Consider the following 25,897-nt stretch of genomic DNA (forward strand, 5'->3'; position numbering starts at 1 on the left):
CAGCAAACACAGTGCCTGCCACAGAGTAAGGGGTCAACAAATAGTGAATGAATCGAGTCCTATTTCAAGAGCATGTTTCTTTATTTTGCAGCTCTTGGCACAAATGTTATTGATTTAGCTATCAACATATTCTGCAAGCACAACTCTGTCACTTTGAGGAATAAACAGACTGAGAGATTTGTCTGTGTCTTGCTCCATTGAAACCAGGAAGTAAAAAGAGGAACTAGCTGGTCTTAAGGGAACAGTGATTCTTTTAGGTGGCTGAGGAAGTACCTCCTGAAAGAAGTACTGAGAGAGAGAGTGCAAAATTGAAACTTAGAACCAAGTGCACAGAAATCGCCCTAACCTGAAGCTGTGGACGGTCCCCCTGGTCGTTTGTACTCACGACAGTGTTTCCCCAGAAGTGACAGGAAGGGCCAGTGGCAACCTAAAGCCTCCTTGGTGAAATGGAAAGAACTGGGTTCCAGTCCCAGGGGATTCTGTTACTACTGCTACTGAGATTGAAAGTCTTTTTATGTTTCAATATAAGTTTCCTCTTCTCTTTCTCTAAAATGAGGGAGATAATACCCACTACATGAGGCTGCCCTGTAAGTAAGAAAGCATTTAAAGCACCCACTACTGTAACAATATCGCCTTCTAGTCTGATTGTTACTGTTACCATGGTTAGCCTACCATCCTAGGTCAGAGCGACCCCTCATCTGTTGGGGATGCACCTATCCCATCCTTGTCTCTCAATTAATCTGTTTTCCTTGGAGGCAACTTCACTTGCAGAGTGGTCTTTAGATTTGATGACCAAGTCAGGTGCCAGTTTCTCTGATTCTTGGTTACACGGCAGCTTCTCTAGAAAGTTCCTTGAGGGCTGCCGGAAGGTCACGCTGGTTTGAACAAGTGTTTCATGCTGGTTTGAACATAGTGGTTCCGAACGGCTGGTTTTGCAACTGTGCAGGGTACCTGCATTTGGTCTTCGAGAGAGGAATATGCCAGCTTCACAGGCCTTTCAATCAGTGTCCACTGGATACTTGTGAGTGTGTTTATCAATTTCAGGGTGCCTTACGCAAAGCTGGAGAGGGGTATTGCCTTATCCCGCAACTCTCCTTCATATACTCCATCTAAGCCATACTTCTGTTCTTCTAGTGCTATGGACTGTCAGGCCGCGAGTCCCTTTATGCCTGATGTTGCCTCGCCTGGCATGTCCTTCCATTCTTTCTCACCTGGTAAATTCCTTCTCTCCCTTCAACCTCTAGGTCAAAAGATCACTCTCTGAAGCCTCCTCTGGCACTCCAAGCAGAAGTAGTCCTCCCGTCCTTACAGACATGCATCCTTTACCTTCTGCTAGCCCCAGCCGTACCGAGGGCCTGTAACTGCTGTGCGGGCACAGTGGGATAATAAGGAGAGTAGCTGCCCTGAGGAGCCCATTGTAGTGGGATGTACATTCCAACATGCTGTCAGAGTGCCTTCTGTGTTAGGAAGCTCTGAGGAGCACCTTAACTGCTGCAGTGGTGACAGGGGCCTGAAGGTTTCGATACTCAAGTCCCAAGAGTATGTGGGTATCAAGGCAGAGGCAATGACTTAGGCAAAGGTACAGAGGAGAGAAATAATGTGGTATGTGCAGGCTAGTGGCAAGCAATTGATCTTGCTGTAATAGAAGCAGGAGCCAAAAAAAAAAGTAAAACATTCTAGTAAGTTGAAGTATATGAAATTGTCATTTTTATAGGTCAGAGAATAGTCAGATATCACCCAATATCATACAGTTCAAGATAATATGTTACCGGTCCCTTCCTGGTGGCGCAACAGGTTAAAGCACAGCACTAGACACTATCCACAGCCACTGCAGTGCGAATTCGATCCCCAGCCAAGGAGCTGACCCACACAGCGCAGCAGACCTCTCCTGTCTCACTCGCTGCTCCCCTTAGCAGGGTATTTCAGTAGATCTGCCTATTCTGCTCCTCACTGATTCTGATGAATCCTGTTACCCTGCACACCTCTGACCTGTACCCCAGTTCTTATATGCATACATAAATAAGTCCTTTTTATTTATTTAAGATGCTACCCTAATCATCTTTGATTTTTCTTAGCCTTTCTCAAATTTCTGTTATTTTTGAACTACCATCATGATTTTCCCCTCCTATGAGTTCCTCCCTGCTAAATATCCTCTTAATTTTAATGAAACTCGCTTTATTTTTTAACTCAAACTTATTTTAAAGGGAAACCTTAAGTGAAAATGAAAATAAACTATTAATCAATGTGGAGAGTAGGTAATTGTAAAATGAAGCTGGCATATTCCTCTCTCGAAGACACTTGCTGAAAGGTGCTGCCCCCTTTACCCTGTCTAAAGACCCTCCCCTCCCACAGATCAAGGGGGAGGGGGCACCTATGCAACTGTTAGCCAAGTATAAAGATAGTTTGTGAGAACAGAGAGTCCAAGAAAGTTCATAGCAGTAGGAATTTAAGTGGGGGGAGGGGGCAAAGAATCAAGAAAAGTTGGGAATGAGAATCACTAGGATTAATCAGATGTGGGAGGAGGGGAATGAGGACTCCAGAATGACATTAAGGTTTCTGGCCTCGAAGACTGGGGGTAGACGATGGTGCCAGTGACAGACACAAGAGACTCATTTTAGGAGAGAGGGAGATGAGATAAACTTTGTACATCTTGCCCAGCACAGCCATGTGCGGGTTCAGAGCGGGTTTCTAACGTGAGCTGCAGAGGCAGCACTTTGGTGAATCTGCTCTACTGCAGACCCTGCTGGCCTGAGACAGTGCACTGCCATCCCCAGTGAGGGAGTGCAGGAAAATCCCAGGGGCAGCTGTGTTCTCAGTCATGTCTGACTCAACCCTCCTAGCTCACCAGAGGAGAGGGGGTGTAAGGAAATGGCACAATGCATCTTGAACCTGCTGAGTCATAGGGCCATGGGGGATCTGCCTGTTCAGAGATTCTGAATTCCACCTGGGCAATCAATGTTTGAGACTAGACCTATAAACCTGGAAATCACTAGCCTATAGGTATTGGTAAACATCAAGAGAACAGACAAGAGTGCACAAAGAAAGTGTAGGATTATAAAAGTAACAGGCCCAGGACTAAATCCAGAGAAACTATGGCATTGGGGGTGTGGCGGGGGGAGTGGGGGAAGTGATGGGAAAGGAGACCATTAAGGAGAGAGGACAGGCAGAAACAGTTGAAGTTAACCAGGAGAGAAGTATCATGGAAACCAATAGAATGGAGTTTCATGGGAGAAGAGAAGAAAAATCATCAGGATATAGCGGGGAAGTTTGATATGATAAAAACACCTTAAGGGGGCCTCCCTGGTCGCCTTAGGGGCTAAGTCTCAGTGACTGCAGTGACTGCCTGAGTTTGATCCCCAGTCAGGGAGCCGACCCATATGGTGCAGTAGACCTCTCCTGACCCGCCTGCTGCTCCTCTCAGCAGTGTATTTCAGTCAATCTGCCTGTCCTGCTCCCCAATCTGCCTCTGGTGAACCCTCTCACCACCCCTCACCTCTGGCCTATACCCCAGCTCTTATATGCATAAATAAATCTTAAATAAGTAAAATAAAAAACTTATAAAAAAGAAAAACTAAAACTAGTGACTGGTATTTTACTAGTGATCCTAGAAAAGTTGTTTTTAGTAGAATGATGAAAACAGAAGCCATCATTTAAACTGATGAGCATAGACAACAAACATAGACTGTTCTTTGGAGGAGATACAACATTACCTCTGCTTTCATTCATTCAGTAACTATTGACTACTTACTATGTATCAGGAACTGTTCTAGATGGTGATGAATAAAGCAGTGAACAAAAAGTATCTGCTTTCACAGAGCTTATATTCCTGGGGTGGAGAGGGAGACCCAGCATAACGTACACCAGGTGCACTGACTTCTTTGGAGAAGTGCATGTGAGCACACATTTTCACAAGTGCTTCACTAGGGAAGGTATACCTGAGGAATACTGAATTTGTTTTAAGGGCTAATATCAGACTGATTGTCATCTTTAATTTGTAATACATTGTCCATAGTGTTAAAATAATGTACAGTTTTAAGCATCCCTTTACCTAGGGCCCATAAAACTTGACAATAAAATACAAGTGTCTGACCATGGCCTCTAAGACTTCACAATCTGGCCTCTGCCTTTCTTGCCAGTTCACCTGGTACTGCCCTCCCCCTTTCTCATCCCACTCCAGCACCAGAGAGTGAAGTGTTTCAGTCGGCTGGTGCCTGTCCTGCAGCTGCTATGGCCAAGGGAAGCAAGGTAGCTGAATGTCAGAGAGCCTGAGCTTCGGTGTGGGCAAGCCTGGCTTTGACTCCTGGCTACAGCTCTTACAAGTTCTGCAGCCTTGGCTAGGTCACAGACCTCATTTTACGCACCTGGAAGTGGAAATGATATCTGTGTTGCAGGATTGTTTTCAGGATAAAGTTGACAGTTAGTGCACATTTTCCTGGTAAATTGTAAGAGCCACGAATTTGTCGTAGATTGTTACTATGCTCACTACTTTGACAGGCAGTGCTCCTCAGTTAGCTGATGAGGAACTAGGGCTGGCCAGAATCTTGCCGTGAGTCAAAGATGGAAGCGGGTGACTAACACCCAGGTATTCAGACATGAAGTGCAGGCCAGTGTCAGTTTGGGTTCTGAGCAGACCTTGATTCACATTTTGGATTTGTCATTTGCCACATTTGAACTATTTGCTAAGCATCACTGAAACTGGGGTTCTCCACCCTTAAAATGCCTCCTGAGAGTGTGGGAAGGTGGAGAGATGACACATAAAAGCAGCACCGGGCTGGGCGTTCAGAAGGTGCCTGGCAAGATGCAGTTCTTGCCTGCTGTGGTGTTGCTGTTTTAATTGTCTCTACTTAACCAGTAATTTATCTTTTTTTTTTTCCCCTAAAGAGAGAAGGGATACATGGACCCCTTTGAGAATTTTTAATCTATGAAGAGCCAAACCTATAGGGCTCATAGACCTCTGCTGGTATTGGACATGAAAACATCATCAGGCCAGATCCAATCCAGTCACGTTGCCCTCCCCCACTGCCCACCTCCCTTTCCTACCTCTTTCCTGTCTCACAATTGGTGAACGGCTGCTTACCTTGAGCTCACACTTTTTCTAATAACGTATTCCGAGGGCATTCCCAACAAAGACCACAACCAATGCTCTTCGGTTTCTGGGGCTGAGAACATGGTGTCCTCATCTGCAAAATGGAATGGTGAAGATGAGTTAAAGTAACATTGGTTGAGAGCACCTTGCTGCGTATTTTCACATATACTGTCCTTTCACACGATAATGCTGTAAGGTAGATCTTTCACGCAACTCAGCGCTTATTGAGTACCTGCTGTGTTCTAAATGCTGCTCAGCCAGTGATGGTTCAGGGAGCTTACGTGATGGGAAGAGAGTAAAACACATAAATCATTAAATAATTTCCAATTGTGATAAATGCTATAATCAAAATAAAACAAGCTAAAAGCTAAGGGAATGCATTTAGATTACTACCTGGATACAGTTTATATAAATATGTGAAGTATACAAGTGTCAAAGTATATTTTGGTAGCTCTTCCCCTTGGTAAATACAGTTTCCCAGTGGACTGGTCTCCCTGGGCATTACGGGACATTGCTGCAGTTGGCTCTCTTAAACAAAGGGCCTCAGAGGCTTTCAGGCATGATACCCTTAAAGTTTTAGCAGAGTTTAATCCAATTTCAAGGCAGTCTGTGAGGAGTGTGGATTCTGAATCTCAGCTTCATTCTCTGAAGCTGGCAGTCTCCACTCGTATCACTAGACTGCAGAGAGTGAATCCAGCCTGTGAAATCCAGAAAGTAAATAACCACTGAGCATGTTTGAAAGATGTGAAACAAAGATGAATGTAGCCAATTGAGAAAAATAGCTCACTGGGGAGAACAGTGGCTACAGCTGTGCAGAACAGAATTGCCCAGATGGAGGATCTGATATTCTTTACAGCAGAATACTCTTTTTACCAAAGCAATGAATTTTCTCTAGTAATCGCTGCCTGAAAAATGTCTACTGGAAGATCTGCTTGTTCTGCTCCCCACTGTGTCTCTGGTGAATCCTCTTACCCTCTTGCACCTCTGGCCTATACCCCAGTTCTTGTGTGCATAAATAAATAAATCTTTAAAGAAAAATCTACTATGCCAGTTACTTAGCATATGAATACACCTCCCAAAGCATCTGTGAAATTGAAGGAAATGATCAGCATGTTTAAGTGACTTGACAGGAGTCTGGGTTGGTAGAGTTGGAGATGGAGCTCAGGCTGTCACTCCACAGCCTTTGTCTCCTCAGTCAGAGGCTGCCTACTTGGTAAGATGAGGAGTGGCAGAGCCCACACCAGGAGAAGTCCAAGGAGACCCTCCCCCAGGGCTCCTCGCCCCTCACACTGTCTGGCCTTCAGAATCCCCCCTGACTGTGACATGACAGGCTAAAGCTCCTTTGTGCTGCTGAGGTTGCTGGGTTGGTTTTTGCCTCCCTTGTCTTTCAGTATTTTAAATGACTCTGGAACTAACCAACAGGGGTGGTTCTTTTCCAAAAATAAAATAATTTTGTTTTTATTATAAAAGTATTTTTAGTATAAAAGGTTTTTGTGGCAAAATTTCACAAGTGTGCTTAATAGATGAGAACCCCCCCTCCCCTGCTTTCTCCTCCAAACGTGCCTGCTGAGCAGAGTAAGTAAAAGATAGTAAAAATCTTTTTAAAAGATTTTTATTTTATTTATTTATGCATATAAGAGCTGGAATGTAGGCCAGAGTTGCAGGGAGTGAGAGGATTCACCAGAGACAGAGTGGGGAGCAGACTCAAATGTACTGAACTACATTGCTGAGGGGAGCAGTGGCGGAGAAAGGAGAGGTCTGCTGTGCTGTGTGAGTCAGCTCCGTGGCTGGGGATGGAACTCAGGCTGTCTTGGTGAGATCAGGGGTGAGATCAGTGATATTGCTGAGACTTAGCCTCTCAGCCACCAGGGAGCCCTGGTTAGTGTTTTTAAAATATTCTCACAGGGCACCCTGAAGTTCTAGTAAGAGAGCTCCCTCACAGGTTTTGGGATGATACTCTGGACTAGCAGGAAGATGGAGAGCCAAGTGGAAAGGGACCCAGCTGAACTATGGTGGAGGACTGTGGGTACATGGTAATGGGTGTGGAGTGGTCATACCTCTGAAGAGGTGTATACCCATGTTATTTCAGTGTTGTAAACCCATGTTATTTCATTTAAAAGGTATTAGCTGAGGGCCCTCCCTGGTGGCACAGCGTGTTAAAAGTGCAGCCCCTTCACTGTGGGTTCAATCCCCACCCCAGAAGCTGACCCGGGTGGTGCAGCAGACCTCTCCTGACCTGCCTCCTCTCTGCTCCCCTCAGCAGTGTACTTCGTTGATCTGCCTGTTCTGCTCCCCACTCTGTCTCTGGTGAATTCTCTCACCCCCGCACCTCTGACCTGTACTACAGTTCTGTATGAATAAATAAATCTAACAAATAAAAGTATTAACTGGTTCAGTTTTCAACAAACCTGCTTGGAATGTCACTTGCATGCTAGGTGTTTCTAATCCAGGATGTAATCAACAACCTCTGACCTTGGGAATTTATTCTGGGGTTAAGCAATCACATGTAATGTTGTATGCAGCAAAGATTACAAAATGAGCAGATACAGAACAGTGCCATATACAGAACATATACCATTTTTAGCAGCGGTTAAAAACTTTCTTTTTAGGGCCTCCCTGCTGGCACAATGGGTTAAAGCGCAACATTATGAAGCTATCTGAAACCTCTGCAGCAGGAGTTCAATCCCCCACCAGGGAGCTGACCCACATGGCACAGCAGACCTCTCCTGTCTCACCCACTGCTCCCCTCAGCAGTGTATTTCAGTTAATCTGTCTATTCTGCTCCCCACTCTGTCTCTGGTAAGTCCTCTCACCCTCTTCCCCTCTGCCTGTACCCCAATTCTGGTATGCATAAATTAAAAAAAACACCTTTCTTTTAAATCAGAGAACAACACATACATAATTAACTGATCAGAAATGTATTTAAATATTCAAGTGTAGTAGTTCTTTGTTTTGTAGATTACCCTGACTTAGGGTGACATAGATGGGCATGGTGGATACCCTCTCCAACAATGCAGCATGCATTGTTTCTCTTCATTCTGGCTGTCTAGGTTTTCCTGGGTAATATGCTCAAAATGCCCCATGTGTTCATAGTATTGGCTAGGTCAGCCAACAGTTCTTCAAGAATCAGCTCCTTTTCCATTACACCAACACTACATTTTAAATGAAAGGAATTTAAAGTGCGAAACATTTGCTGTGCAGAGGAGAGAGACTCTAGCTTTGGGGCAGGAATCCAAGTCTCTTCACACCCAACTTGATGCCTTTTCCATTACACTCCTTATTTGAGTTAATAGGGTACCAAGTGGGTGGTCATCAATCTTGTATGGACTGAGTTAGGCTGGGCAGCAGATTTAGAGTTGGGTAGGTGGGTCACTACACTTCACAAATATACCACACAAAGGCAAGACAGAAGACTAAATTGACATTACACAGACACATAAAAGGGGGAAGGGTCAGTTGCTGAGGGAGGAGCCCCAAGTGAACGAAGGGAACTCCAAAGGAAGGGATCCTCTTGAGTGTATGAATGCTCATTTGAAGAAACAACTTATATATCTTCTCTCTTCATCCCTCTTTTCCCCTCCCCTCTTTCCTCTTTATTTTCAGTGCTGAGACCTGCAAGTTACTTATGTATATGTTCTGCACTTCCCTTCTAGACTTCATTGGTTGAGAGGTCAGGCTAACAATATTGGCAAATTGCTGCTGGCGATATGATTCGGATCTCATCTAATCAAATCAAATGATATATAAGCAGTGCTGTTATTTTAAGTCAATTTTCAACTATTTAGTTGTTCTTAGTGGCTATAATAGTAGTGCTTTAAGGATGAGGATACATGCCTTCCAGGACGGTGTCTCAAGCTGGTGATTCAGGACTTACTGCTTCCAAGGAGTCATTTGTCCATATATCCATTCATTTAAGAAATATGTATCTATCTGGTACCCACCTACCAGATACTGGGGCGAAAGTAAGACACATGGATTATTACCTCATGTAGCTTAGCTGTCTCACTTTGATAAATCCTTTCTCTTAGGGCTTCCATTCTTCAACCTGTTTAGATACTCTACGCTTGCAGAGGACCCAGACTATTTAGGTTCAAATACCAATTTCTCCTTTCTGCTGTCAAGGGTCAACATACAAGTTAATTTGGTCTAGCTTGGGTTTCCGGAGCTATAAAATGGGAGTGACACACTCGCTTTCATCGGGTTGTACTGAAGGTGAAAGTAAGCAAGCCCAGCTTCAGCTTCGTGCACTCGATTTAGGGTGGTCAACAACGTTAACCCTGCTCTTTACCTGCAGCGGGACCATTCCCGGGGTTAATTAGGGCGTGGCTCCTACCTCCCCGCCTGGGCGCAGGAGGGGGAGATTAGGATTCGCACCGCCGGGTCCGGCGCTGTGGCCTCATCCCGCCTAGGACCGCACATCAGAGAGGTCCTCCCAGCATCGGCTTCGTACGCCGAGTCCAGACGCAGGAGAGCTGGGCCGCGGCAGGCGCCCCAGCCCCAAGCGCGCGCGGCCACGGAGCCGGCACCGAGGACCCGGCCCCAGGCCCGGGGGCGGGGCCTGCAGCCGGCGGGTCCCCACTCCCCCCACCCGCGCCGAGGCCCGGAAGGGGCCAGTCGCGCTTCCGTCTCCGCCGGGGATGCACGGAGGGCGGAGCTGCGGCCCGAGGACGCGACGCGAGCCCAGTTCCGGCGAGGAGGCCGCGCCAGTGACAGCGATGGCGGCGGAGTCGGCGCTCCAAGTTGTGGAGAAGCTGCAGGCGCGCCTGGCCGCGAACCCAGACCCTAAGAAGGTGAGCGAGCGGGCAGAGCGGGCGTTGGGCGCGGCGCGACCCCGTAACGGTCGCGGACCCGGGCGCGGCCCATTCCGGACCGGCCGGAGCCGTGGGGGCTCGGACCCGGAGCCAGGCCCCGCCGCGCTCGGAACCGGGGCGCTGGGAAGTTCGCAGTCACTGGCCGCTTCCCACGCGGTGGGACCCCGCACGTCGGACCTCGGCGGGTCGGATCCTCCCTCCCGCCCTCCGAGGCCGGGACCGGGACCGGGACCGGAGCGCCCGTGGGCTCCCGACGGGCAGGGGCGCGCTCCGGTGCGGACACCGCGTGCCGACGGGGCTCCGGGAGCCGCGCCCTCGGCGTCCCGGGCCAGCTGTTTGCTGTCGGGAGACTTCGGAGTGGACTCTTGCCTGCTCGGTTCCTCTCCGGCGGTGTTTCTTCTCCCTTACGCCTTTTAATATTGTTTGGAGCTGGAGATGACTTTGCTTGAGCACGATAGAATCTGGGCTAGGTGTGTGGTCCTGCGTCTCCCGAGAGACGTTTTTATTGCTTTCCGGCTTGATGTTAGAACGTGGCCCTTTCGCTTTCTCTGTAAATCTTTTTCAAAACAAACCAAAATAAACCTCACGTCATCGGGCTGTGTGTGTATGCCAAAAACCTTAGGTTGTAGTTGGACAAAAAGAGAAAGGGTTAGAAAGTTGCCTCTAGATTTTCTCTTGGCCTCCATTGAAAGGTAAGAACTCTCATTTCTTGTAAATGCGATAAACGGGCAACCATTTTTAATTGTACTCGGCTAGTTTTGTTTTTTTTTTACTGTTAAGGTAAATGCTTTCTTCTTCCTGGCTTGGTATCCAGCTTCTCGGTGTCAGGCAGAGTGTCTGGTGGATCCTGTTGTCTTGAAATAACAATGATGGATACACTTAGGGGGTTTGGCATTTTCTGTCAGCGTTCTGGGTAGCGTGTATAGTCCCGAGAGCTGGGGCTCTGAGCCCCAGAGCGCTGTTCTAAGAGGAAGTAATCCAGGAAGGCAGTCCAGAGTAAGTGATAGCGGAGACCTGGGTTACAATCCATTTACCAGCTATGGATGTTGGGGCAAACTCTGCCGAACCTGTTTCCTCACCTGCTTCTTCCTAAGACTAAAGTAAAAGGTTAAAGCACCGGCTCAAAGAAAGTGCATAGTAGATATTCATCACCACTCTTTCTCTTCACCTTTTCCCAGTCTGACTTAGGTGAGGTTTCCTTCTCCATTTCTTCCGGTTGCATACAGCTTATTATCATCAGGCCACTTTTCAACTCTTCTCATTCATACCCAGATCAAAGAGCCACTTCTTCAGGAGGCCATTTTAGTATTAAATCTGTGAAAACTTAAATGCTTTCAGTTGCTTTGTGCTATATATTTTCATATTTTAACTTCAGCACCTAGTGATGAAGTATATTTACAGATTTCTTTTTACAATAATCCTTTGTGGGCATCTAATTTATGGTCATTGTTTGAGTACTAGTTTGTTTTTTTTTTCCTAAACACTGGTTTGTTACTGATTTTAAAAGCTTAAAGCAGTCTGATTTTGATTTACTTTTATTTCTATCTGATTAAAAATGCTTCATATGATTTAAGTTTTAATTCTGAGGTAGCATTTCTAGTGCTTGATGTGCATGAAATATCAAATTAGAGGTTTGTTTAGTTTCTCATCCTGGTTGAACTGTATTTGTTGTCAGCATTTGGGTTTTCTATCCCCAGATAAAAAACCATCCTGCATTTCTGGCTTTGCACCATGAAATAGCATTATTAAGATGTGAAAATGTTGGGAGACCATTTTGCAAAGGGCACAATAGTCAGCATTCAGAAATGAGCTAACAGCAGAGGGAAAACTGCAAGCTGGCACACTAGCCTTCTTCTCAACCTTCTGTTAACCCAACAAGCTCCCACAGGTTGTTCTTGAAATTCAAGGTGATTATGTGGCAGAATGAATTTGCAACTAAATCTTAATTCAAACCATTATTAGCCAAAGAGTTGATTTTACACTTGTGTTCATGGATTTCTGGTGTTAAACATTGGCGTTTGAATATAATTCCATTTTTGCTTTAAGTTATCTACCATCTAGGCTTATTTGAGAGAAGGTATCAGGGACATGGTAGTAGTCTCTTGGCTCTTATTCTAGCTATTTACCTGGAAATAATTTTCATGGCTAGTAAAGCTACCTGTCCTGTGTCATATTTTGAATGCAAAAACTTTATCATGAACACAGTCTGATGATGGAGGGCTCCATTGGAACCCTCACTTTTGCCCTTTGGGTAGAAGGAATTTGCAAAGGACAGTTCAGATACCTGAGCTTGTACTATGGAAATTTTGACATTTTTTCAGTGACCTGTTACCAATTTTTGCCACTTCTACGATTGGTCCCTTGGTTTTATAACAGCAAGTTTCCACTTACTTGAGGATGCCAAAGTGCTTTTACCTTGTTAGTGCTTTGTTCTTTCTTGAACCTCATTGAAAACAGGGCTGTGCAATCCTTTTTCTCTTATGTGGGTCTAAATCAGTTTAGAAATCTTGAGGGGTCTAAATTTTTCTGCTTTTAAGTCACCCCTACTCACAAAGCAAAGCACAAAGGCAACATTTACACTTGCAGTTAGCACCAGGCTTTGAACTGAACACACCCTCCGTGACTTCTGGCCCCAACCACACATGTTGGCTTTGTAGAGGTCCCTGGTCTCTGTGCCCTTGATGACACCAACACTGGACTCTACACTGTCTGACAGCATCACACCGAATAGCACCTGTTGTGCTTCGGTTCAGGTGTGCTCACAGGCTTGTAGCTATTGCTGTGTTCTCTAAGGACAAAATTATGATGCTGGCTGCTCCTCTTGACCCTAGAGTATGTGTTGCGGTAGACAAACTTGACTTACTAGCTTGGTAGGCAAGTCACCAACCTTGCTGGGGCTGTTTCAGTATCTGTGAATGAGAATAATCTCCACTTTATGAAGATGGCTAATGAGGATGAACTGAGGTAACACATTTAAGGAGTTAGCATAGTGGATAGCATATAAATAAATACTTCTCGTGGAATGGCTTTAGGGCAGAACTTCTGTACTTAGCCTTTTCAGTGACTTTCTTTAATAAAAGGAATTGGCCTTAGTCTTCACACCATTGCTCAGGTGAAAAGAAACACACATAAACTTTCTTCTGAGTTGGATGTTGGTGATGATCAAATTGGAAGTGGAGGGTAAGTTTCACTCATCTGTAAAAGTGAAACTCCTTAGGGGTTAGTCTGGATGATATCAAGCAGTAGCATGAGTTCGATTCTGGCCAGGGAGGTGACCCACTTGGTGCAGCAGACTTCTCCTGTCTCACCTGCTGCTCCCCTTAGCAGTGTATTTCAGTAGGCAGCCCACTCTCTCTCTGGTGGATCCTTTAGGCCCCCCTCCCCTTACCTATGCCTGCACCCCAGTTCTAGTGTGCATAAATAAAAGTCTTAACCAAAAAAAGTGAAATTCCCTAGCTATGCCATTTGGTTTCTCACTTGTTCCAGGCAGACAAGACTATCACTTCTGCATCAATTGCTCTACATAGTGACCATGTTCAGTAATTACCGAAGTAGAATGACCAGAAAAACATTCTTGCTACTCCACCTAATAGCAATATGGCATACTAATTATAGCCAGCCTGCACATGGAAAAAGAATGCATCTTGTTATCTAATATTTAAATGCAAACCTAGTGAGGTTATCTGTTTTGAACTATTTGTACTTTGCAGGACTCCTTGGGTAGTAATATGCAAGTAAATGTTTCCTGAAGAAAGACATAGCTAGTCAGGACTTTTGGTAGAAGTGTAGCCAAGTAGGAACTGGCTGGGGACTGTCTCGTTGAGGGTCAAGGGTGAATTGCCACAACTTGTGAAGTGACAACCGGATCCAGTTCCCATTTTACTAGAGAAGTAACAGAGGTTCAGGGAGGTTACCAACTTGTACAAGATCACCAGACAAGGTGGCTGCGCTCTGATGCCTGTCTGTGACTCCAAGACTCTTTTAGCAGCTCTGCTATCATGTTTTTGACCTACTTTTAGGAACTACAGAAAGGAAATGTGGCCAAGCCCAGATCACTTTTCTAATCTACCCAGACATTTTGATTTTGTGTTACCACTAACAGCAAGGCTCTCATTCTGGTAACTTTTCACTTGTATCCAAAGTAGTGGAAAACAGTTCTGTTAAACATTGTCACTTTTCCTGGAAACACGATCCTCTTTTCTGGTGGAGATTTCTTTTTACTTTTCATTGTGCTGGGCCCATAGGTAATTTTCCAAAAATTGGTACCTCTTTCAGAAATTTTCTCTCAAAATGTGGGTGAAATGATAGTTGTTGATGACTATTGTTAGCATTGGTGGGCTTGGCTTTCTTCTCTAAGTCTACTACCTCTTGTGAGTGTTTGAAAGCCAAGAATCTAAAGCCCCAGACCTTAGTGACTCCTGCCCTGTTTGCAACCAGAAGCAAATAACTTCTGAGCCTGTTTTTATACTTATAAAATAGGTAAAATCATACCTGGTTAGCACTGAGTCAGCACTTAACTGCCAGATACTACTCTTATCTCTTCTAATGAATATGATTTTATAGAAATTAATGTTTATTTCATTCTCTCTGCAGCTATTGAAATATTTGAAGAAACTTTCTACCTTGCCTATCACAGTAGACATTCTTGCGGTAAGAACTGTGTAACTTTAGATAGAACTGTATCCCACCCTCTTCCCGCTGGGAGAGACTGTAGTGTAAGATGAAGAGTGAAAAATTAAAGTGAAAACAATCATTGTATGATTTTGTTTTTATGATATGTCCAGGACACCTAAGTCCATAAACAGAAAGCAGATTAGTAGCTGCCAGGAAGGAGGGGAAATTGGGAAAAAGAAGGTTTTCTTTTTAGGATGATGGAAATGTTCTGGAATTAGATAGTGGTGATAGCTGTGTTCTGGAGATTACGGAACTAAGTCTTTTAAAATGAGGAACTGTGTACGTTTTATTTCAAAAATTTTCATAAAGAATTAAAAGAGCATCAGTGAGTCCTGGATTCATATCCAAGTTTTAGTCCTCCTTTGTAAAATGGGGCTGATTCCTGCCTCATTGTAAAGATTGAATCAGATACCAGAAGCTGTTCCTCTGTGCCTGACACCTGCTATAATCATTGTTGTTATTACTGTTAAAGTTCTAGAAGTGTTTTAATTTCTTTTTCTGAATCTGATGTGCTTTGCTAAACTGTCATTAGAGGTTTGGTGCATAGACACAGAGTAATTTTGTATTAAGACTTACAGGGTATACTTCTGTAAGGAAGTGTTACTTTGTTGATTTTCTCAGAGCAAAAGCCTTTTATTTCCTAAGATATTTATGAACCTGGTTCCACAACCCTCTTAACAATTCCTTTATTCAACTTGTAGGAGACAGGGGTTGGGAAAACAGTAAATAGCTTTCGAAAACACGAGCATGTTGGAAGCTTTGCCAGGGACCTAGTGGCCCAGTGGAAGAAGTTGGTTCCTGTGGAACGGTAAGGACATGACTTGTAGATTTGTTCAACTAAATGGTTGGAGGATTTATAGACAGAACAGCTTTTATTATTACCTCTCTGCCTTTTAAATGTAAACTATTCATTTTACTTCAACTATAGAAATAAACCACAATTATAGAGTATTGAAAAATATTTTTAAAAGTCAAAATCTGTTTTCCTTTTTTAAAATCACTTTATCCATGTAATGCATGTTAAAATCAAAATCCCTTATAATGCTACAATCCAAAGATAAGCATGATTAACATCTTGATATATTTCTAACTGTTCTTAGAAGGCATTTTTATATAGTTGTGAACAAATTATACAACCAGCAGCCCCCTTTTATGTAACAACAGTTCAGTAACAGTAACAATGAGTCCAATATGTTCCTAGGTTGAAAAAAATTTTAAGTAGGGCCTCTCTGGTTATACAAAGGGTTATTTCTCAGCATTGTGAAGCTATCAGAAGCATGAATTCAATCCCCACTCAGGGAGCTGACCCACATGGCACAGCAGACCTCTCCTGTCTCCTCTGCTGCTCCCTTCAGCAGTGTATTTCAGTCAGTTTGCCTGTTCTGCTCCCATCACTGTGTCACTGGTGAATCCTCTCAACTCCAGCACCTCTGACCAACATCCCAGTTCTTAACTGCAGAAATAAAATCTTTAAAAAAAAAAAAAAAAGTCAAGCTACTTCCTATCCGTGATTTAAAAAATTTTATTTTATTTTATTTTTGCATAGAGGAACTGGGGTGTAGGCTACAGGTGTGAGGAGGGGTGGGGGTGAGAGGATTCACCAGAAAAAGAATGGGAAGCAGAACAGGTGGATCCACTGAAATACACTGCTGAGGGGAACAGCAGGTGAGATAGGAGAGGTCTGCTGTACGATGTAGGTCAGATCCCTGGCTGGGAATAGAGCTCAGACTGTCACGGTGGGTCATCATGGTGATAACATTGAGACTTAACTCCTAGGTCACTAGGGAAGCCCCCATATCCACAAAGATTCTAATCTTTGTTAGGTTATGATGCTATGGTTAAATACATCCTTTTCCACTTGTTGAATATTTGAGTTTTCCAGTATCATTGAGAATCTGCGGAGCAGAACCCATTTACTTTCCTAGGCTGTAGCTCTGTATGTTCTTTATCCCTCTGATCAAGGATTACACTGAGATTTCTATCTGATTTTTCTTCTATTTTAGAAACACTGAGCCTGATGAACAGGACTTTGAGAAAAGCAATTCCCGAAAGCGTCCCAGGGATGCTATTCAGAAGGAGGAGGATCTAGAAGGGGACTATCAGGAAAACTGGAAGGCTTCCAGTAGCCGATCATACAGCCCTGATCACAGACAGAAAAAAAATAGGAAACTCTCAGAGCTTGAGAGAACTCACAAAGTGTCTCACGGCCATGAGAGGAGAGATGAGAAAAAGAGGTGCCACAGAAATTCACCAGTTTACTCTTCAGACCATGAGTCTTCTGATTATGGCCATGTTCAGTCCCCTCCATCATGTGCCAGTCCTCGTCAGATGTCCGTGGACCACTACAGATCCCCGGATGAGGACCCTGAGCCCTCCGTTCCACACCAGAAGGTTGGAAGGGGCCACACCAATGCCCTTCAGGACAGACTGGGGGTTGGTCAGGAGCGACACCTGGGTGAGTCCCAGGGGAAAGGGGCTGTGAGTCAGAGCAAGGAGCACAAATCTTCCCATAAGGACAAGCACTCGGGAGACACCAAGGTGGGTCAGAAGTCCTCTTTGAGCAGGGAGAAGTCACAGAAGGCCATCTGCAGAGAGGAAAACCAAAGGCTGCTCTCTGGGGATGGAACAAAGGAGAAAGCTAGTGGTGTCAAGAAGGAGAAGGAAAAAGAGGCCAGTGCCAAGAAGAAGTTGTTACCCCCTTTGGAGGTTACTTCCGACAACCACCTTAAAAAGCCAAAGCACAGAGACTCAGAGAAAACCAAGTCAGACAAAAATAAGCAAAATATAAACAGCTTAGACATAGGAAAGGGGGCAGGAGACTTGTTGCCCAAGGTAAAAGAGAAGGTTTCTAACAACTTAAAGAATCAAGAAGGGAAAGTGAAAACTTCTCATTTGGATCGGAAGTCAGTGGGCTCCTTTCCAAAAGGTGAGGATGCGGACATGGACGATGAATTTGAGCAACCCACCATGTCTTTTGAGTCATACCTCAGCTACGATCAGCCCCGGAAGAAAAAGAAAAAGATTGTAAAAACTTCCACCACAGCTCTTGGAGAAAAAGGACTTAAAAAGAATGATTCTAAAAGCACTAGTAAAAATTTGGACTTGGTTCAGAAATTACCTAAGGTGAATGAAAACAAGTCAGAGAAGCTGCAGACTTCTGGAGCCAACTCAGCCAAGCTGAAAAAGGTAACCATTCAGCCCCCTGGATGGCTTCCCATTCGGGCCACCTGTAGAACTCCCAGCATCCACATGACTGATGTTTTGTTTGCCTTGCATTTTAAAAAAATTTTTTTTTTAAAGATTTACTTTTGCACACAAGAGCATAAATATAGGCCAGAGGTTGGGGGTGGTGGTGAGAGGATTCACCACAGAGTGGGGAGCAGAACAGGCAGATCTACTGAAAGACACTGCTGAGGGGAACAGTGGGTGAGATAGGAGAGGTCTGCTGTGCCATGTGGGTCAGCTCCCTGGCCAGGGATCGAACTCGTGCTGCAGTGGCTGGAGCTTACTTCATTGTGCTGTGACTTAACCCCTAGTACCACCAGGGAGGCCCCTTGACTTGCCATGTTGAACTTCAGTTTGAGGTCATTTCCCCTGAGCCTCCCCAGTTTCCAGGGCAGGTAGTACCCAAGGTAGTCTTTCCTCAGGCGCTGTGTTGTGCTGGGCCCCATCTATAGGTATTTCTTGATGTGGGTGGGTGGTGTCAGACATGGCTGTCACCCTTCCTCCAGCTGCCCTGCCTGCAAGTCACCTGCCTAGTCAACACCGCTGAGGGTCGACAAAAAGAGCTAGCTGTGCTTGTGGAGAGGGGCTCCCCAGTCACTGGTCTCTTCTCTGCAGGTCCCCACCGATCTATTGCCAGTGTTGCCAGACCTCCCACTCCCCGTAATACAGACCAATTACCGTCCGCTCCCTTCCCTTGAACTGATCTCCTTACAACCAAAGCGAAAAGGTAATTTTCTGTAGCTTTTCTTAAGTGGAAAAGGTTTTTTTAAAAAATGTATTCATGATCTGGCAACAGATTTGAGGCATTTCCTAAGTGTGCAGGCTGGAGTAGATGGCCTGAGTTTGAATCCAGCTCTAGCTTGTACCAGTTATTGAGCTTGGGGAGCAACTTAATTTCCTTGGATTTCAGTTTCATAATCTGCACGTGGGATATCTACAGCATAGGGTTGTTAAGTAGATTAAAAGTGATAAATGCTGGTGAAGCTCTTAGTGCTTGGTTTTCCCATATAGTAAGTGTTCCGTAAATTTTAGCTCCTGCTGTTTTAGTGATTCTTTATGTATTCTGTGTGAACTTTTTAAAAAGTCTGCTTTTAATAGCAAAAGAATTACGTACCATATAAGCATCTGTTAGCAAGAGACTAGGAGTTAAATCCCGGCTCTCCCACATGGTGGCATCCTGTAAAATGCGTGGAAAGTCTAGGTGCTGGCGGGATGATTTTGAAGATGTGAAAGGTGAAACAGTTGATAACATGTTATTCATTGGCTAAAGGGATAAAATATTTTTTCATAGACAATCTGGAAGAATATACAAGGAATTAGAAGCATTGGATGCCTGTGAGGAAGGGAACTGGGAGGCTGAGGAACAGGGTGGAAAGGAGAGCTTTCACTAACTTAGTACCTTTAGTTATTTAATTTACATTCCTGTTTTTGTCCTATAGCACTCTCTTCACCCCTCGAAGAGGAAGAAGCTGGATTCACTGGACGAAGAATGAATTCTAAGATGCAGGTGTATTCTGGTTCCAAGTGTGCCTATCTCCCCAAAATGATGACTTTGCATCAGCAGTGCATCCGGGTCCTTAAAAATAATATTGACTGTAAGTCCCACGCCTGTCTTTCGCCCTCAAGCCCACTGTCGCACTGGGCCCTGACTGCTCAGCAGCTTGGCTGCCACTCAGCACTTTCACCTTTGGTTCTCTGCAGCAATCTTTGAAGTGGGAGGTGTCCCGTATTCTGTCCTTGAACCCGTTTTGGAGAGGTGTACCCCTGAACAGCTATATCGCATAGAAGAATACAATCACGTGAGTATCCCATGGAGTAGAAAGAGAACAGTTTTCTGGCCTGTAGTTTCAGAAGTTGCTTTGTCTCTGTGAACTGCCATGGCTGAAGGGCAGGCTGGAAGTCGAATCACTATCCTGGGCATATTTGGTTTGCCTGTGGGCCTAGAAATATGCATATCTCTTGCATCTGCCATCTTAAGTGGGTCTCTTGGGCTAGGATCAAGGTGAGATTAAAGGGAGTAAAAAGCATCCAAGCCTGGTGTTGATACTCAAGTGTCTAATGAAAAGAGCACAGTTGTTTCAAAAAACCTTTCCCATTGTGTTGGGGCATACTCATTTGCTCATATTGGCTATCTCTAATGCCAGGGAATCCTTAAGGTCACATCTTTTATAGGGGCCTCTTGCTATTACGATTCATGCAGTGCTGGGAAAATACCTGCATTTGACTTCATCCCAGTTCTATTTTTTTGCTGATTTTCTAGAAGAAAAAAACTGATGTTAACCTAGTTTTGGTGTTGTCTTCTCTCTTAGCCCCTGAAAGTAGCTAGTACAAGAGTCTTGCATTTGTTTTTTAATAAAATGATTTTACTTACTCCTAGAACTGTGGTATTTTAATATAATATTAATAGAACCAAACATTAATAGGAAACTGTCATCCTTAGGTAATTAAAAATGGAAAAAGATGAGTAAGAGAGTTTGTGTACAAGTGATGTCCTGTATACATGACACTCCTAGGTATTAATCGAAGAAACAGATCAATTATGGAAAGTTCACTGTCACCGAGACTTTAAGGAAGAAAGACCTGAAGAGTATGAGTCTTGGCGGGAGATGTACCTGCGGCTCCAAGACGCCCGGGAGCAGCGGCTGAGATTACTGACGAAGAACATCCAGTCTGCGCATGCCAACAAGCCCAAAGGTGATGGGGTGCAGGGACTACCAGCAGGGTGGAGCCTGGCAAGGTAGTGAGGCCTTGGTGGGCTCGCCTGGGCGGGACCTCCTGCTCCTGAATGATTGTTATGCTAGCTTGTTTGTCCACCCTCAGCATGGGGGGTTGTTTCTCCTGCTGCCGCCTGTGCTGCCCTTCAATGGGTTTCTCAAGGTTGATAAACCCCTAGTTTCAGGTGTACTTAAAAAGCCTTTATTTCTTAACAGAGTGTGTTATTAAAATAACTAGCATCACTGCTCAGGAAGGCAGGTGTTAATCTCCATATTTTCCATAGGCCGACAAGCAAAGATGGCTTTTGTCAACTCTGTGGCCAAGCCACCTCGTGATGTTCGAAGGAGGCAGGAGAAGTTTGGAACAGGAGGAGCAGCTGTGCCTGACAGAATCAAGTAAGAGTTCTGCTCCACCATGGTTCCCCATGCTCAGGGAAGAGCACCTAAGAGCTTGTCATCAATGCAAAGGGGCAGCCCAGGCACAGGAAGTGACTCCATGAGCCTCAGCTTCCTTAACTGCAATAGGGCTGAGTATTGCAGTACACCTGCCTCAGATCAAGAATAAGTGGGAAACAGCACCTGGTTCCTGGAAACTATCCCTATGATTCTTCTCTCCCCATTTAAACTAAAATGCAATACTGTGGTGATGATGAAATTATATAATGAAGTCATGTTGGCATTTTCGGAATTATCCCCACACAGTGAAAGATTGGGTGAGATTATCTTTCATGCTGGAAGGTTCATGCTGTCACCTCTGAGCCACCACCAGATTCCAGGAGCTGCGGTCAATGGTTAAAGTCACAAAACCATGTCTTCCCCAGGTAGGCCATGACTAACCCCAGCTTCACTCTGTTACAGGATTAAGCCAGCTCCCTTCCATTCTGGAAGTGGCCACACTTCCGCCAATAGTGGTTGCAGCAACAGCTTTAACTCCAGCCCAGAGGAGCCCGCCTACGACGGCCCAAGCACCAGCAGCGCCCATTTGGCACCCATGGTCAGCAGCACTGTGTCCTATGATCCCAGGAAACCAACTGTGAAGAGTAAGTGACTCAGGGTTCCTGCTCAGATATTCCAAAACTAATATTTGAACCCCACTGATACCATCACCACTGCCTGTTGCGTGCACAGGATGTAGCACGCTGAAGCCTTCCTCAGGGCTGGTTAGGATGCTGGTGCCTCCTTCCCCTACTTACTCACACTTTTTTAAAACCTAAATGTAAACTTGTTTTTGCAGGCAACTCATGGGTTTCATAATTACAATTAATAGCCAAGCGATTATCTTAATGGGGATTTATGAAATGAGGTCCAAGTACTTTTTGAATCTAGTTGAGTGTATTTATGTTTTTAACTTTATTACCATTTACACACATATTCTAAGGAGTGTCCTAACTTCATCATTCTGTACTCATTTAGGGCTCCTTGGAGAGTGAGGTCACCTACCTGGCTCAAGCTTTGGTTGTGCTCAGGCTGCTCAGTCCCGGGGGCAGCCAGTGTCCTTCAGTGCTGCTTGCACTGAGCCTCTCTTAGCCCCTTGCTACACTGAACAGCAGGGTATAGGGGCTTTGGTTTTGTTTTGTTTTTTTTTTTTGGCTGTTTTGGATAGTGGTGAGGTAATGTAACTACCTCAGTGATTCATCACTGTGGCCTTTAGAATCTGAGAAGGATTGAATTTTAGTCCTGCCACTTACTGTGCAGCCGAGGACAAGGGTCCAGTCTGAGTGTTGGGAAGGTGGTTACAATTAGAGATCACAACTGCCCTGGGCCAGTAGGTGCTGATGCTTTGATTGTGGCACTAGAGGCCACTCGTGACGCAGAGCTGGGAGGACCTAGGCGTGGCCTGGACCTAACCACTGGCGGTGTATGTCTGAACCGCTATGGATCTGAGTCCACTGCTGTACTTCCTTTTCACAGAAATCGCCCCAATGATGGCCAAGACAATTAAAGCTTTCAAGAACAGATTCTCCCGAAGATAAACGGAGGACTTGCCTTGGAGATGAAATTTGGGGGGAGGAATATAAGGACAATGGGATTGGAGAACGGACTTCCAAAGGAGACCAGAGTCCTTGGTCTCTGAATTCTGCACAGTTTGCTGGGGCTCCTCTGTGGGCCTGTGCGCAGCCACTGCCTCCTGCCTGGAGAATGCTTCAGAGCGCCGAGGAAGATGTGAAGCCTCAGTCTCACTGAGGATTTTAAGGTCAATTATACTTTTGTTGTTAATTAGCTTCTTTGTAAACTACCAGACATAGTTTTAATGAATAAATATTGCCCCCAGATTGTATTTATATTATCCCCAGGTTATTTTGTTTTGTTTGGGGGTGGTTTCCTTTTTTGGTCCTCTACCACATGCTTGGCCCTTTATTTTCAGGGCCCTTTATTAAAGTTAGTTGAAAGCCTAGTGAAAGCCATTCCCCTGCCCAGTTCAGCTCTCCTGAGCCAACAGTCCAGGACTGGGCAGTCCTGACAGAGCCTGAGTGGTGCCTGTTGCTCATGGGCCCAGGAGTGGGTGCTGGGCTGCCCATTGAAGGGAACTCAACATGGACAGACCCGCACATCCTGCCCCTGCTCAGTGTTGCTTTGAGTCCTATGCAGGTGCATCTCTCTCACTCACTAAATAGTATTTATTAAGGGAGGTTATCTGTAAAGGTCTAGTCTTTCCTCTAACATTTTAGCCAGTTCCCTTTTTTTTTTTTTTTTGAGGCTCAATGGAGGTCACAGAATTTGGGAGATCAATTTGCACAGAACCCCCAGCATTTTACCAGTTTCTGATTCAGAACTTTAGGTCTTTTCGCTCCCCTGCTTTCCCTTCTCACTAGCATGGGGGTAAAGCACAGGCACACGGCAGGGCTTTTTGTAGCTCCTGAACACAACTTTAGAGTTTTAAATGCCAGCACTTTAATCTCTTGTTGCCTATGAATTGTTACTACAAGAGAATGGTTTTTAAAGTCACAATGCTATGTTGGAAATTGTTTTCCTTTTTTCTTTAAAAGGTAAGATCATGTGATTGCAAGAGCACAAGTTTGCTCTGTTTTGCAGAGAACTGTGCAGGTGATGCTCTCTCTACCTTCTGGGTGCTGAAGCCAGGATTTGGAAGAAAGGGCCAACTTAGGGAAGAAGGCAGGATTATCAGGATGAGGGAGTCCCTTGGGGACATCCATCCAGTTAGGGGAGGAAGGCTCTCACTTTCCACTTGCTATTGGTGAGATCAGAATTAGGAGGACAGTGGTAGGGCCTGTCTTGGCTGTTGAACTCTGATCCAGTAGGAGCACACTGGTTGTCACACAGATGGAAGCAGATGCTTTGACTCTGAGGTGCCGGTCTTTCGCAAACCTGAGCAGCAACGGAGGGCATGGCTACAGTGATAACCTGAGGGGCCAGGCAGTCCGCTCCTGCTCACACTTGCTCACCCTTGGCTCACGGCCCTGGCTGTGGAGCCCCCTGTTTTTAACTATCCTGCACACCCCAGGCCAGCTTTGCAGAAGCCAGAGCAATGCAGAAAACCTGTGCAACAAAAGCACTGTTGGGCACACACTGCAGTGAGAGCACCTGTGGCAGCTGGATACATGATATTGATACATGGTATCGCTGTGTTTTAATTTGCTGTATTTCTTAACTGGGTAAAGCATTGTTTCCTTTGATCATCTGTATTGCCCTTCCACTCTGTTACCCAGCCTGTTCCCAAATGTGATACAGGAAGCCTCTTACTCTAAAACGCAATGAACATCTGGGTCAGCTACCAGACATCTGTTCCCTAGAATAGCTTCCCCAAGGTTTCCCACACCTTGACTTGTCTCTTAGCTTTGTGTCTGATCTCCAGCCTTGAGTCCAGTTCCTATTTTCGACTCAGTTGTGCGTCATCTTACTGCCTTTACTAGGAGTCTTTGGGCAGAGCGGGAAGATGGGACACATACTTACTCATCCCAGCATCACTACCCATTTCTGGCACAAAGCATTGCCTCTGGTTACATAGAGCCAGATCTTTCCCTCCTCCTCCTCCAAGCGTGTCTGCATCAGGGATGTGACTTGGCAAGAAGAGTGAGGAGGGAGGGGAAAAACTAACATCTTCGCGACCTCCTCACCCAGGTTATTGAAATGGCTGCAGAGCAGACACAAGATGACGTGGTCTCATTTGTGAAAACTTGTGCAGTTTTTTACCCTGTGCTACACTACATACAAATCACCCGTTCCAAATTAACCCTTTGTGACCCTTGGTGCAATGAGCAGCTTCTTTGGGGGCTTTCTCTTTCTGGGAAGTGGGAGGGAAAGGAGCAAGGTCTTATCTTGCTCTTCATTTGTATTTTGGTCCCAAAATGTAAATACAATTTTCTATGTTACTTTTTTGTGGTAACTACCAAGATGAATATTTTAATTAGATAAGTTATATGAAAAGGAAATTCCATGTCTAAATAAAAAACAAAAAACGCACATACATTGTCTTGCTTATATGAGATGGGAGCTGGGATGGACGTGTCTGACTCCCACCTGGAGGCACAGCTTCGCCTTTGGGCTGGCCCACAGAAGACGTCAGCTTTCTGTAGCATAGCAGGAATTGTGGGCAAGGGGAATTCCGGGGAAATGCTGGTAAAAAGGAACACTTAGTGGGGACCTAAGCTATTAACCCCATTTCACAGGCAGAGGTAGAGAGATCAGCAAGGACCTAAGCAGCCCTGCCAGGTTGACCCTGGCTGAACTGGTGGCACCAGGGCAGCCCCTGTACCCATGGGGTGTGTGGAATCTTAAACCAACCCTACATCTCACAGCAACACATTTTACTACCCCTTCTCCCCTAAAGGGGCATCCTTGGTGTGTGACTTGGACTTGCTTTTTCCAGTTTTTTTTTTTTTTTTTTTTTTACCAGATCTCATTCTCAATGTCAGAAATACCTAAACACTGAAGTTAATGATGGAATGTGATATCTAAGGGATGACTTTACCTGGAGTTTGTCAGTTAGCCCTTGTCCCTTACTCATTGAATGTCTGCCAGGACTTGTATTATTAGACATGGGATAGAGACCAAGTTTGGAATGAGACAGTAGGGAGTGGGGAACAAAAGGAAAATGAGAACTTCCCCTTTCAAGGATACATCCATACACACACACACCCCAAGCTTGAGACCTGCTATAGGCAGTGCTTTTCCTATATGTCCACACCCTTGAGAGTGTAATTTATAGATTAAGCAGTGAGAGATTACCAACAGTAACAACAAAATAGAACAAGTTAATGCCTCCTCTCAAAATCTCTATGCATCAGATTTTCAGAAGTGGCCGTGACTGTGGTGGAAAGCATCTGGTGGGAATGCTGACAGCTCCCTCTGACTGCAGTTAGAAGGCTGGGCCAGTGTTGCCACACCACCTGTGTATGTTTAAAAGAACAAACCTAGACTTACAAGTT

General features: G+C 45.0%; 1 protein-coding gene and 1 long non-coding RNA gene across 2 annotated transcripts; one reads left to right on the plus strand and one right to left on the minus strand.

Moving 5' to 3' along the window:
• Positions 1-568: 568 nt before the first annotated feature.
• On the minus strand, positions 569-9,504 carry LOC105853405. Its single transcript, XR_001145259.1, has 3 exons — positions 9,375-9,504; positions 5,078-5,180; positions 569-1,636 (listed from the first exon to the last, which is right to left on the minus strand). It is a non-coding gene; the product is annotated as an uncharacterized LOC105853405 (long non-coding RNA).
• A 180-nt stretch (positions 9,505-9,684) lies between these two features.
• TCEB3 (transcription elongation factor B (SIII), polypeptide 3 (110kDa, elongin A)) lies at positions 9,685-24,925 on the plus strand. Its single transcript, XM_004678604.2, has 11 exons — positions 9,685-9,876; positions 14,491-14,547; positions 15,273-15,379; positions 16,575-17,757; positions 18,412-18,523; positions 19,236-19,391; positions 19,498-19,595; positions 20,310-20,490; positions 20,795-20,906; positions 21,369-21,550; positions 22,422-24,925. The coding sequence occupies exons 1-11, from the start codon at positions 9,724-9,726 to the stop codon at positions 22,481-22,483; spliced, it is 2,403 nt and encodes an 800-aa protein (XP_004678661.1). The 5' UTR covers positions 9,685-9,723; the 3' UTR covers positions 22,484-24,925.
• The last annotated feature ends 972 nt before the right edge of the window (positions 24,926-25,897 follow it).

The sequence above is a fragment of the Condylura cristata genome, unplaced genomic scaffold (assembly GCF_000260355.1).
Source record: "Condylura cristata isolate star-nosed mole 26May11 unplaced genomic scaffold, ConCri1.0 scaffold00008, whole genome shotgun sequence".
Taxonomy (NCBI): domain Eukaryota; kingdom Metazoa; phylum Chordata; class Mammalia; order Eulipotyphla; family Talpidae; genus Condylura; species Condylura cristata.